The sequence below is a fragment of the Oryctolagus cuniculus genome, chromosome 4, assembly GCF_964237555.1.
Source record: "Oryctolagus cuniculus chromosome 4, mOryCun1.1, whole genome shotgun sequence".
Lineage (NCBI taxonomy): Eukaryota > Metazoa > Chordata > Mammalia > Lagomorpha > Leporidae > Oryctolagus > Oryctolagus cuniculus.
In genome coordinates, this window is record NC_091435.1 from 64240189 (window position 1) to 64253246 (window position 13058).

Here is a 13058-nt window from a genome sequence, read left to right on the forward strand (position 1 = left end):
CTGGAAGGCCTCCATCCCATGGCCAGTGCTCAGATATGTAGCTTCTAAATCTGCCCTACTATCATCACCCAGCCTCATGTGGCTCAGGTGTACAAAGCCCAGACAATGCAGGGCACAGTGACCATGAGACTCAGGTGTAGTCCAGCTTAGTGTCAGCCAGGGCAGCCAACAGACTACCTCCACCACCTTCCCTCCACCCTCTAGCAGATAGCAAGGAGTGAAACTCCAGCTGCTAGGGAGGGGAAGAGAGCTTCTTTGAAGCTCAGAGCTGAGCCTGTTGTGAAGAGAGTTAACATCAGATAAATCTCAACAGCCCCTTTATCCAGGCCAGAACTCACAGACACAGCTTCTGTATTTGCCCCAATATCAGGCAGAGACCTGAAGCCTAGCAGAGCAGACTCATTTCAACCTGTATAAGTACCGGCATCATGGAGACCTGCCAAATACTATGAGGCTTATAATTTGAGACTTAGGTGCAACTTAGTGTTGCATTAGCTTGAATGGTCACAGGATTGTTTCAACTGCCTCTCCCAACTTGGGCAGAAAATGGGGAAGAAGTTTTCAATCACAACACAGGACAGAAAAGTAAGCTCAGAGCTTTGACTTGAAATTCAGTGCTCAGTCTCACTGTGGTGAGACCCAGCATCAAAAAGAGACCAGAAGCCACTATAAGCAGGGAAGTACCCACAGGCAGGTCTCCAGACATGCTCCAGCATTAAGTGGACAGGCAACTCTTTCAGTCTGCATGGCCCCTAGCTCCTCATGGATATAGTGTGCACCTGTAAAAGAGCACAGGGTCCTATTGTGCTATTCAGGTACAATCCAGCTTAGTGGCAGCCTAGGTGCCTATAGTCACTCTGGATTCTGGACCTGTTTTTCTGAAGTGGAGACATATGGCTCCCATCAATTGGAATTTTATCCCAGCCGGCATCACTCGTGGTTGGTTGTGGTGGTCTCAGGCCATAAGTCAACCTCAACTGCAGGTAGCCCATAGCAAACTGGGCCTTGATCCTACTCCACACTGGTCAGGTAATGCTGTGGGCTCCAGATGGGATCTATCATTGTGACATAGGTGGCCATAGGACTCATTATTCCATTCCTCTCCCAACCTCAGGTAACAATACACAAAGAGGTTGCCTTCTTGGAGGAAGTAAATGTAGATGGGTGCCAAAACATTACTTAGAAACTTTAGGCTGGGATAGTAGGGTCTCACATGTACCTGTCAGACTTTGAGTTAGCTCTGTAAAAATCCTGGCCAGGCTCCTGCCAATGTGAATAGCCAAGCAACACTCTAGGACTACAGCCCAGAGCCCCTACAAACCCAGTCAAAGTGAACTGAAAACCAGCAATCCAGGGACCCCATGAGCCTCTGCCAAAATCCATGTAACCCTACAGCTTGTGAAAAAACATCCTATGCCTCCAATGCTACTGCCATCAATTGTTGTGGAAGAAGATTCAGGGAGAATGTACAATAGCATCCAACTAAAAATAAAGCCAATGTAGCTACCAAACCAACACGTGAACATGCGTCTTCAGAAAAAAGCTTTTTACCAGGAAAGTCACTCATTAAAAGTATTAGAAACAAATAATCTGTCAGGCAGTCCAATATAAATACAGGGACATAAGAAGTATGGAAAAATGGAATATTATGTCCCTCCAAAAAATGTTAAGTTAATAATGGATTCCAAGAAAAAGGAGATTGATGAAATGTCTCAAAATGAATTTAAAAGAATAATTATAAGGATGTTCAAAGAAATAAAAAGAGAATGCAGACAGATGAGTGAATCCAGGAAAAAAATGTATGATATGAATGAGAAATTCAGCAAAGAGACAGAGATCTTGATAAAGAACCAAACAGAAATCTTGGAAATGAAGAACTGAATAAATCAGATAAAGACACATTTGACAGTTTCAACAACTGACTAGATAAAAGAAAAGAAAGAATATCTGAACTTAAGACAGGTCATTTGAAATAATAGCAGACAAACAAAAAATGTAATGATAAATATAAATGAAGACAGCCTCTGGAATGTTTTGCTCACCAACTTTGGTAAAGTTGTAAGTATAAGTATATAACCGATCAAAAAGATAGGGTAAGTGTTGAAGAGATTTCACAAATAAGACCAGTGTAAGCAAATAATGAAGGATAGAATTAAAAGGGAGAGAATGATCCTGTGGGGGAAGCAGGACACACAGCAGACTCATAGAATGGCAAACACCCTAAACAGTACTCCAGCCTCAGAATCAACCCTTGGGACATTCGGATCTGGCTAAAAGGCCCACGAGAGTCTCACAGGTATGGAAAGCCAAGACACGGTGACAAAAACAACCTAGATGAAAGATCCTGGTAAACAAGACCCCAGCAGAAAGAACGGGCCATCAAGGAGGGAGGTGCCTTTCTCTGAAGGGAGGAAGGAATCTCCACTGTGATATGGCCTTGACTAAACAAGTTCAGAGTTGGTAAACTCAAGGGACTTCCATAGACTCGACAGCTCATGGCAAGAGCCTCGAGTGATTACTGACGTCATAAATAAGAGTGTCAATTGTTAAATCAACAATGGGAGTCACTGGGCACATGCTTCCCATGTAGGATCTCTGTCCTTAATGTGTTTTACTATGTGAGTTAAAGATAACACTACTAGTCGAACAATGCTCTATACCTTGTATAGTTGTGTGAGTCTGTTGAAATCTTTGCTTAGTATATACTAAGTTGATCTTCTGTATATAAAGATAATTGAAAATGAAACTCGAAGGGTGGGATGGGAGAGGGAGTGGGAGAGGGGAGGGCTGTGGGAGGGAGGGAGGTTGTGGGGCAGAAGCCACAACAATGCAAAAGTTGCACTTTGTTGTGGTGGAATGAAGTGAAAAGTTTATATCAAGATGGCCGCTGAGGTGAAAAGTTCATGCCAAGATGGCCGCTGACAACAGAAACTGCCTGGCAACAGGCCATGATTGGATGGCTTCAGAAACCACATGACAACAGAGCCTGACGGCAGGCCGTGATTGGATGGTTTCAGCAACTGCCTGGCAACAAGAGCCTGACTGGCAACAGGCTGTGATTGGTTGGGGTATAGACTGCCCCTTGACAGGATTGGCTGGTCTTGACTATATAAGCTGTTGTGCTAACTGAAATAAATGAGTCTGCAGGCTGCTTGCCTCAAGCCCGCTTTCACCCGCCTCCCGGGGTCTGTGTGGTGACTCCGGAGATCTTGCCCCCACCATGCTCCTCCTCTCAGAAACGAATCCACTGCAATATTGTTGAGAAATCAACTGCAACACTTTGTAAATTCACATTTATTAAATAAATAAAGAAAAAAGAAAAAAAAATTCCAGAGATCCTTAAGGGTAAAGAAAGCAATACAAAATATATCTAATTAAATAATAGCTGAAAACTCCAAATTTGGAGAAAGAGTTAAACAACCATCTAAGGAAGAATTAATAACAATTATTCTCAGACTATCCCAAAGAATTTAAACAGAGGGAACTCATAAAATCATTATTTGAGGCGAACATGTCTTGATTCCAAAATCAGAGAAAGACACAAAAAGACAAAAACTCTTTGCCAAGATCTGTGGTAATAGATATAAAAATTCTCAACAAAATCCTAGAAAATCAAATCCAACAGCACATTACAAAGTTCATTCACCATGATCAAGTGGGATATTTCACAAGCTTTCAGAGATGGTGCAACATATGCAAATCAATAGATGTAATATACCACATCAACAGAATCAAGGAAAAGAAATTACATGATCCTCTCATTAAATACAGAAAAAAATTCAATAAAGTTATCCAATTGTGGTTATAAAGACATTAAACAAAAAGTATAGAAGAAAGAAACTCAACATAACAAAGGCTATCTATAACATATGCACAGCCAATATCATATGGAACAAGAGAAAGCTGAAAGCATTTCCTACAGGATATGAAACCACACAAAGATGAGCACTCTCACCACTGTTATTCAATAGTACTGGAAGCCAGAGCTAATAGGCAAGAGAAGTAAATGAAAAGCATACATATCAAAGAAATGTAAGCCAAATTACGGGTGGTTACATATGACATGATTTTATATAGACAGAAACCTAAAACTTCACCATGAGACTATTAGAACTAATAAATGAAATAGTAAAGTTGCAGGTATAAAATTAACACACAAATATTAGAATTTTCACACACAAATGAAGAACTCACTGAAAAAGAAATTATGAGTAACCCTATTCATACTGGCTACAAACAATATTAAAATGCTTTGGAATAAGTTATATTTCTACACTGAAATTGCAAAACACTGATGACATAAATTGAAGAAATGCAAAAAATGGAAATACCTCTGAAGTTCATAGGTTGGAAAAATTAATGTTATTATTAAAATGTCCATAATTTCCAAAGGAATTTACAGATTCAAAGCAGTCTTCCTCAAAATACTGAAGAGATTCTAAATGGAGATAGAAAAAATCCTAAAATGCATAGGGTAGTTCAAAAGACCCCAAATAGAAAAATCGATCATGAAAAAAGAACAAAGCTGAAGACATCACAATATCAGATTTCAAGACATAATTCAAAGCTATGGAACTTGGTGTAAAAACAAACACAAAGACAAATGGAATAGAATAGAGAGCCAATAAATGCATCAATACATCTATATCCAACTGATCTTTGAGAAAATCACAAAAAAGATACATTGGAGAAAGGATGATCTGTGTGATAAGTGGTACTGGGAAAACTGCACGTCTGCATGCAGAAGATTTAAACCTTAGCATATGTCTCACCCTATTAAAAATCTACTCAAAATGGGTTAAAAACTTAAATGTAAGACCTCAAACTATGAAAATACTAGAAGAAAACAGAGGTGAAACTCGTCAAGATACTGGAACAGAAAATAGTTTTTTTTTTTTTTTTTTAAATACGATCCCAAAAGCACAGGAAACAGAAGAAAAAGAAACAAGCTAAGAAACTTAAGCACAGCAAAGGAAGCAATCAAAAGTGAAGAGACAATGAAGAGAATAAGATACTGTATTTGTAAACTGCCTAAAAACAGATTCATATCTAGAATGCAGAAATATCTCAAAACCTCAACAACAAAATAAGCAATCCAATGAAAAAATGGGCAAAGCATTTGAAAATACAGTTCTCAAAAGAAATACAAGTGGCCAACAAAGACAAAAATTCATTCAATTTCCTAGCCATCAGGGAAATGCAAATCAAACCAAAATGAGGTATCATCACACCCCAGTTAGAATGGCTACTATCAAAAAGATGAAAAATAACAAATGCTGATAACTATGAAGAAAAGGGAACACATACCTGTTAGTGAGAATACAAATTAGTACAACTATATGAAAAACAATACTGAAGTCTTCAAAAAACTAAAAATAGATCTACCATTTGATCCAGTCATCCCACTACTGGTTATACATTTGCAGAAAATGAAATCAACATATGTGACATATCTGAACTCTGGTTCATTGCATCAACATTCACCACAACCAAGATATGAAATATACCTAAATGCCCATCAATGGATGAATGGATTAATCAAATATGGTATGTATACATAATGGAATATTCTTGAACCATAAAAAGAATGAAATTGGGCTGGTGCTGTGGCATAGCAGGTAAGCCGCTACCTGCAGTGCTGACATCCCATATGGGCGCCACTTTGAGTCCTGGCTGCTCCACTTCTGATCCAGCTCTCTGCTATGGCCTGGGAAAGCAATGGAAGATGGCCCAAGTCCTTGGGTCCCTGCAACTGGCCAAAGCTCCTGGCTCCTGGTTTTGGATCAGCTCAGCTCCAGCAATGTGGCCATCTGGAGAGTTAACCAGCAGATGGACCACCCCACCCCAACTCATTCTCTCTGTACCTCTGCCTTTCAAATATATAATTTTTTAAAAAAAAGAATGAATTCATAGCATTTGCAGATAATGGAGATCATTATACAAAAAAGAAAACCAGATATAGTAAGACAAATATCACATTTTCTTTCTCATATATGGAAGCTAAAGCAAAATAGGTAGCCTGAGCTTAGAATAGTCATTACTACATGTTAGGAAGGGTGGAAGAATGGGGATAGAGGGAGGTTGGATAATATGATCAAATGGAAGTACCAAGTTCTTGTGTTCCATAGCACTATAGACTACAGTTCATGATTATGGATTGTATAAAGCAGGGAAGAGAGGAGCTGGTGGGTTACAAACATACACAAGGTGACAGGATAATGAAAAGCCTGTCTACTTTGATTGGTTTACACTACGTATGTGTGTTGAAATATTGCTGTGTACTCCATCAAAATGTATAAGTAACATGAAACAAGTATTGCTTGCTAGTCAAACATTTTAAAAAACAAAATAATTTAATGATAAAAGGTAAGTAATTGAAATGAAAATACCTGCAATTTCAAATATACTGAAGAATCAAGATATTCTAATATAATGATACACATATCACTCATCCCAGGTATGGGAGATCATGTGACCAGATAAGAAGAAAAGGGGGTGAGGAATTCAGATGTGTGACATCTAATTTCTTTGTTATAAATAGTGTCAAAATTAATGGAAATTTTCTTTGCTTTTGTAGTCATATAAAATGCTTTAGCAGCACATGCTGTGGCATAGTGGGTAAAGCCACCACCTGCTGCACAAGCATCCCCTATGGATGCTGGTTGAAGTGCCAGCTGCTCCACTTCAGATCTAGCTCCCTGCTAATGTGCCTGGGAAAGCACTGGAATATGGCCCAAATCCTTGGGCCCCTGTAAACAAGTAGGAGACTAGGATGAAGCTCTGGCTCCTATTTTCGGCCTGGCCCAGGCCTGAACATTGCTGCCATTGGGAGAGTAAGCCAACAGATGGAGGATCTCTCTGTCTCTCTCTGTCTCTCCTCCCCTCTCTCTTTCTGCCTCTCCTCTCTCTGTGTAACTCTGACTTTCAAATAAAATAAATAATCATTTTTTTAAAAAAAAGATCTATTCCCTGCACCCCATGGGAGACCAGGAGAAGCACCTGGCTCCTGCCTTCGGATCAGCGCGGTGCGCTGGCCGCAGCGGCCATTGGAGGGTGAACCAATGGCAAAGGAAGACCTTTCTCTCTGTCTCTCTCTCTCACTGTCCACTCTGCCTGTCAAAAAAAAAAAAAAATCTATTTGCTTGGATGTCAGAGTTACAAAGTAGAGGCAGAGGCAGAGAAAGAGAGGTCTTACATCCCACGGTTCACTCCCCAATTGGCTGATCCGAAGTCAGGAGTCAGGAGCTTCTTCCGGGTCTCCCATGCAGGTGCAGAGGCCCAAGGACTTAGGCCATCTTCTACTGCTTTCCCAGGCCATAGCAGAGAGATAGATCAGAAGTGGAGCAGCCAGGACTCAAACAGGCACCCATATGGGATGCAAGCACTGCAGGCAGCAGCCTTACCTGCTATGCCACACTGTCAGCCCCCAAATAAACAGATCTTAAAAACGCTTTAATTTGTTCACTTAATAAATAAATAGTGTTGGCTGGCGTCGCAGCTCACTAAGCTAATCCTCCGCCTATGGTGCCGGTGCCCCAGGTTCTAGTCCCGGTTGGGGCGCTGGATTCTGTCCCGGTTGCTCCTCTTCCAGGCCAGCTCTCTGCTGTGGCCCGGGAAGGCAGTGGAGGATGGCCCAAGTGCTTGGGCCCTGCACCCACATGGGAGACCAGGAGGAAGCATCTGGCTTCCAGCTTCAGATCAGCGCAGTGCGCCGGCCATTGTGTGGGGTGAACCAACGGAAGGAAGACCTTTCTCTCTGTCTCTCTCTCACTGTCTAACTCTGACTGCAATAAATAAATAAATAAATAAGCAAATATATAGAGTTTTATATATATAACTAAACATTATATCCTCCTTCCTGAAGAGACTAATTTTATAAGAATTATGTAATATAGGATTCAAAAATATACAGATTTATAAAATATTAAGAATATTAAGTTCCTTTTAAGTAAGATGGGTCTACCCTTCTTAAAATAAGTAAAATAGCCATAGAAGCAAATATTTCCATAGAAATATTACATATAATATATTGTGCTATAATTATCATAAGATACAGTGTCTAGACCAAATGGAGTGATGCATATCAAAAAACAAAGATATGAAGGAAAAGTTATATCTAGTGAATAACTGAATTCAAGGATACCTAAAAAATTGGGCCAGATGTCTATTAATATTTTTTAATTTTCAAAAATAGCATGTGACATATCAGATTGAGTTTAAAAAGCAAAATAACTGTGAAAAGTTAAACAGCTCAACAACTTATTCTGCTCAGTATCATCTCATTTTATTTTGCATACAAATCTTCATGGTCGAGTTATCCTTCAAGCATTGTGAAGCTCACTAACCTTTTAATGATGCTAAAACAAAATCAGCTAAATTAAAAATAACCGATGATAAAATTTAGAGGAGGTAAAGTGTTTTAGGATATGGAATGAGATTAAAGTTGAGGGCATGTCCATTGAGTATTTGAGATATTATTCGGAGTTAGGAGAAGGAATTCTTTAATTTGTGCAAATTGGTGGAAGCTTGTCATCTCATGGTTGCCAAAGGCATTCGGATATATAAGTGTCCGGGGCTGGCGCTGTGGTGCAGTAGGTTAATCCCCTGCCTACAGTGCCAGCATCCCATACGGGAGTCGGTTCGAGTCCCGGCTGTTCCTCTTTGTATCTGGCTCTCTGCTGTTACCTGGGAAAGCAGTAGAGGATGGCCCAAGTCCTTGGGCCCCTGTACCCACGTGGGAGACCCGGAGGAAGTTCCTGGCTCCTGGCTTGGGATTGGTGAAGCTCCGGCTGTTGTGGCCATTTGGAGAGTGAACCAACAGAAGGAAGACCTTTCTCTCTCTCTCTCTCTCTCTCTCTAACCGTCTATAATTCTACCTCTCAAATAAATAAAATCTTAAAAACAAAAGAAGTGTCCATTTAAAGCACTGGTGACCCTAACCTTTAGGTAAAATGCTTTGGATCCTGATGCACAACTCTTGGAGGATTCAACCAATGAAGGCCAGGTCAGAAAATCTGAACCTCTCAAGGGGCAAGGGAAAACGGGGGAAGAAAGATCTTTCTTTCTATAATTTACTAATTGATCTGCGGTTCTTGTCTCCTCCTCCCCATGACTTATCAGAGCAGAATCTTCATGATCCAGAGGACAGGGAGCTACCTTACCACAAGAAAGATAAACACTTACCAGTGTCTTCCTGGACTCACCCATTGCTGCTATGGTAGCAAAATACTGGATAACATGCTTGGTGTTCACAGTCTTCCCAGAACCAGATTCTCCTCTGTGATTAGAAATTCAGTGATGTACTTAAGTGGTTCAGATTGTCAATGTCATGAACATTAAGAAATTCTTATCATAAAGGCTAAAGCAAGAAGTAAGATTTTAGAGAAAAGTAAAATGTAGGATGGAACTTGTGAATATGTTAATTTTTAATTAGGAGAAGGGAAAGCATAGCTTCGGGTGAAAAACAAAAATATGGAGTTGAGAAAGATCAATAACTTATAAAATCAAGAAACCAGTTTGGGGCCAACACTGTGGCATAGCGGGTTAAGCCACAGCCTACAGTGTTACCATCCCATACTGGCGCTTGTTCAGTCCTGGCTGCTCCACTACTGATCCAGTTCCCTGCTAAGGCACCTGGGAAAGAAGCAGAGGATGGCCCAAGTCCTGAAGCCCCTGCACCCTTGTAGGAGACTTGGAAGAAGCTCCTAGCTCCTGGCTTCTTGTTTCAGTCTGGCCCAGCCCTTGACATTGCAGCCTTTGGAAAGTAAACCAGCAGATGGAAGATTTTTTCTCTCTGTCTCTCCCTGTCTCTCTTTCTGTACTCTTTCAAATAAATAAAGGAAATCTTTTTTTTTTTTTTAAAGGAAATAAACCTGTTCTTCATGGTCCTATTAACAAAAAGCACAGACCTCTGCTAGAGACTGGTCTCCTCATTACTAACAGTTCAAGAGACTTTTGCATATTAAGGCTAACACGTGATCAAGCCCAGCTGTTTTCCCAGAAAAGGAACTCTGCTAATCACTTTTTTTATTTGACAGGTAGAGTTACAGACAGTGAGATAGAGAAAGAGAGAGAGAGAGACAGAGAGAAAGGTCTTTCTTCTGTTGGTTCACCCCCCAGATGGCCACTATGGCCGGCACACTGCGCCGATCTGAAGCCAGGAGCCAGGTGCGTCCTCCTAGTCTCCCATGCGGCTGCAGGGACCCCAGCACTTGGGCCATCCCCCACTGCCCTCCCGGGCCACAGAAGAGAGCTGGACTGGAAGAGGAGCAACCGAGACTAGAACCCGGCGCCCATATGGGATGCCGGCGCCACAGGCGGAGGATTAACCTAGTGAGCCATGGTGCCAGCCCCATTACTAATCATTTTATCAGGCAGTTGGACTTTAAGCTTCCTCTTTTCCTTTGATAACCATGTAACACTGGGAATGTGGGAAGAACGCAGTAGTAAGCTGATAGCCTCTTCACACAAAGCATCATAGAATCAAGGTCTATTCTTATTCTTACGAAACTCCAGAAAACAGTTCTATCCTTGTGGCAAAGGGCTAAAGATGAATAGGTAGCTCTAATATTCTGATGCCTTATGATCCCTGTTTGCATAGTGGGAGCCAATATTGAAAGCAACACATGAAGTGGCATCTACGTTATATAGGATGTCCAGAGCCTCTGGGTCTCAGCCACCATGCTAATATTCCCTTGGCCTGGCAGAGCTCTTTTTACCAAAATTAATAAATAATTAGCTACCACTAAAGTCATTTCCTTCCACCTTCCTTCCTTCTCATTATCTTTACTTATTAGTCCAAGTCTTACCCTCTTGTAGTTCCTGCTACTTAATGTACCTTGGCCTTCCTCAATCTGCCTGCTTACAGTAGCATGTTACCCATTCCAAGTTCAGATTTATTTAACTTTCAGCCTCTGCTTAATTAGCCACTCCAGAGGTCTCTGAAGATGATCATTCACAATAGTGGAGCTTTCCCAATCAAAAAAGTAATTAAGCACAGCTTGTATACTTGTGTTTCTAAAGTATCTTTTAAAATGATGGAAGCAGACTAGCTGACACCAAATTTGGAATAAAGAATTATGACAATTTTCTGAGGATCTTACTCTTGCCTAGAATATATTTTATGTCTAAAAATCAAACAATTCAAAGATAGTGAAGGTAAGTTTTATTCCCAGTGAAATGTAGGTGTGTGTTTCCATTAAAAATTGCTGTAAGCCAAAGAGAAAAACAAGGCAAACACTTACGTGAAGAGTATAGACTGATTCTCTCCCTCTACAAAATAAAAGAAAATGTCAGAATATTCTTATGCTAGAGGCTTATGTGTTCGCATGAATTTATTCACAACTTTCTCAGCTGAAGTTTGAATTCAGACACAAGGGGAAGAATTTGCTCCATTTAAAGTCAGTAAAAAATATCATTTAATGATGCAGCATAAAATAGTTTTTTTCTTGCTCCTATGTTTTCCAGTCATAGAAATATCCTTGCTCTAAATACGAATGATAGCCAACCAAAGGTTCTTTGTGTCATATACTGTAACAGTTGTTCAATGTAATGAAACCTGACTCTGGGCCAATCACTGTTCTGATCACTTTAAGTGTGTGATCTCTATTTGGCATGCAAGCTCGTAATCCTGAAAGCCATGGGAAGTAGGTGCTATTTCGCCCACATTTTATCTAGAAGAAAATTGAGGCTTCAGGTGATTAGGTAACTGTAAAGGCCGCACTCATAATGCTTAAGTGCCTCTCAGACACATGGAGAAAAGCAGATGGGCTGCTTTTCTTCATTTTGTAGGGCAGCTACTTACTGCGAAGCATATCCTGAAAGGCATTATCAGCAACAGCGAAGATGTGAGGGGGAGCTTCTGATCGCCTCTTTCCTTTGTAGGCAGCCATGACTTCTTTCTGATACAGTGGGAGGCACTTGTAAGGGTTTATGGTCACACAGAAGAGACCTGAATATGTCTGAGGGAAGAACAGAAAAGATTTCAGAAAATGGATTAGTAATATTTCCAGGTTTGTCAGCTCTTCCCCTGTCAAAAACATTTGATTGAATATGTACTTATAAAAGAACTCAGGAGGAATATTCATATTCTTGTCAGCAAGGGATTTCCAATATGAAAACATAGAACAAGGTTAGAGTAAAACAGGACCTGGGATTTCTTCTCCCTGGGAGGCACACTAACTACTAAAATATCTGTCGCATGTAGCTCCTGGAGCCAGAGTGGAAGCTAACAGCAGGCTGGCAGAGATTTCAGTAACAATCAACGAGGCACTTGAGGCCAGAGGGGAACATGTGTGCACCAGTAATATCGAGAACCTGACTTTTAGGGCCCAAAGGAGAATAAATTGCTCAAGTGGGTCAGTTAGTCACTGCAGTGGTTTAATTGTGACCTCTAAAAAGATATAAATGTGTCCTAATCCCCCGAGTCCATGAGTATGCTCTTATTTGGAAAAAGGATATTATGGATACAATTAAGGATCTCAAGATGCCCTCTGGTGGACCTTAAATCCAATGATTGGTGACCTCATAAAAGACACACAGAGATGGTGAGGTGGAGGCAGAGATTGGAATGAGGTAGTCAAAAAAACTGCCAACAGCCACCACAAACTGAAATAGACAAGGAAAGACTGTCTTTTAGAGCCTCCAGGAATAGTGAGACACAGTAAATTTGATTTTATTTTGGACTTCTGGCCTCCAGCGCTATAAGAGAATAACTTTCTGTCATTTTAAAGCAACCAATTTATGATAATTTTCCCAGGGAAAGAATTACAGTGATAAGGTAGGCCAGACAACAAAAGTGCAGACAGGTTTCATGTTATGACTTCTATATACCGAGTGCTGCTTCCACTGCATAGATTTTAAACAGCCAAATAGTGTGCACAATCAGCTATTACTGTAATGATGAAGAAAATAATCACCTTATGTATTAAGCACTAATAGGCAGGCACTGAACTATGTGCTTTACTTACATTCTTTTAACTAATTCCCTAAATTATCACTGAAAAGACCTGGCAGTGTTGTCCCACTTTATAGGTAAGGCTATTTTAAGAAGTTAAGAA

At 40.5% G+C, this 13058-nt stretch overlaps 1 protein-coding gene across 1 annotated transcript in view; it reads right to left on the reverse strand.

Moving 5' to 3' along the window:
* The window catches only part of MYH15 (myosin heavy chain 15), a 221029-nt gene that overhangs the window by 196316 nt on the left and 11655 nt on the right, over positions 1-13058 (reverse strand). The window contains exons 4-6 of the mRNA XM_070072033.1: positions 11804-11960; positions 11244-11271; positions 9184-9277 (exon numbers count right to left, since the gene is read on the reverse strand). Coding sequence (XP_069928134.1) covers positions 9184-9277; positions 11244-11271; positions 11804-11960 — 279 coding nt within the window. The remainder of the gene's footprint in view (positions 1-9183; positions 9278-11243; positions 11272-11803; positions 11961-13058) is intronic.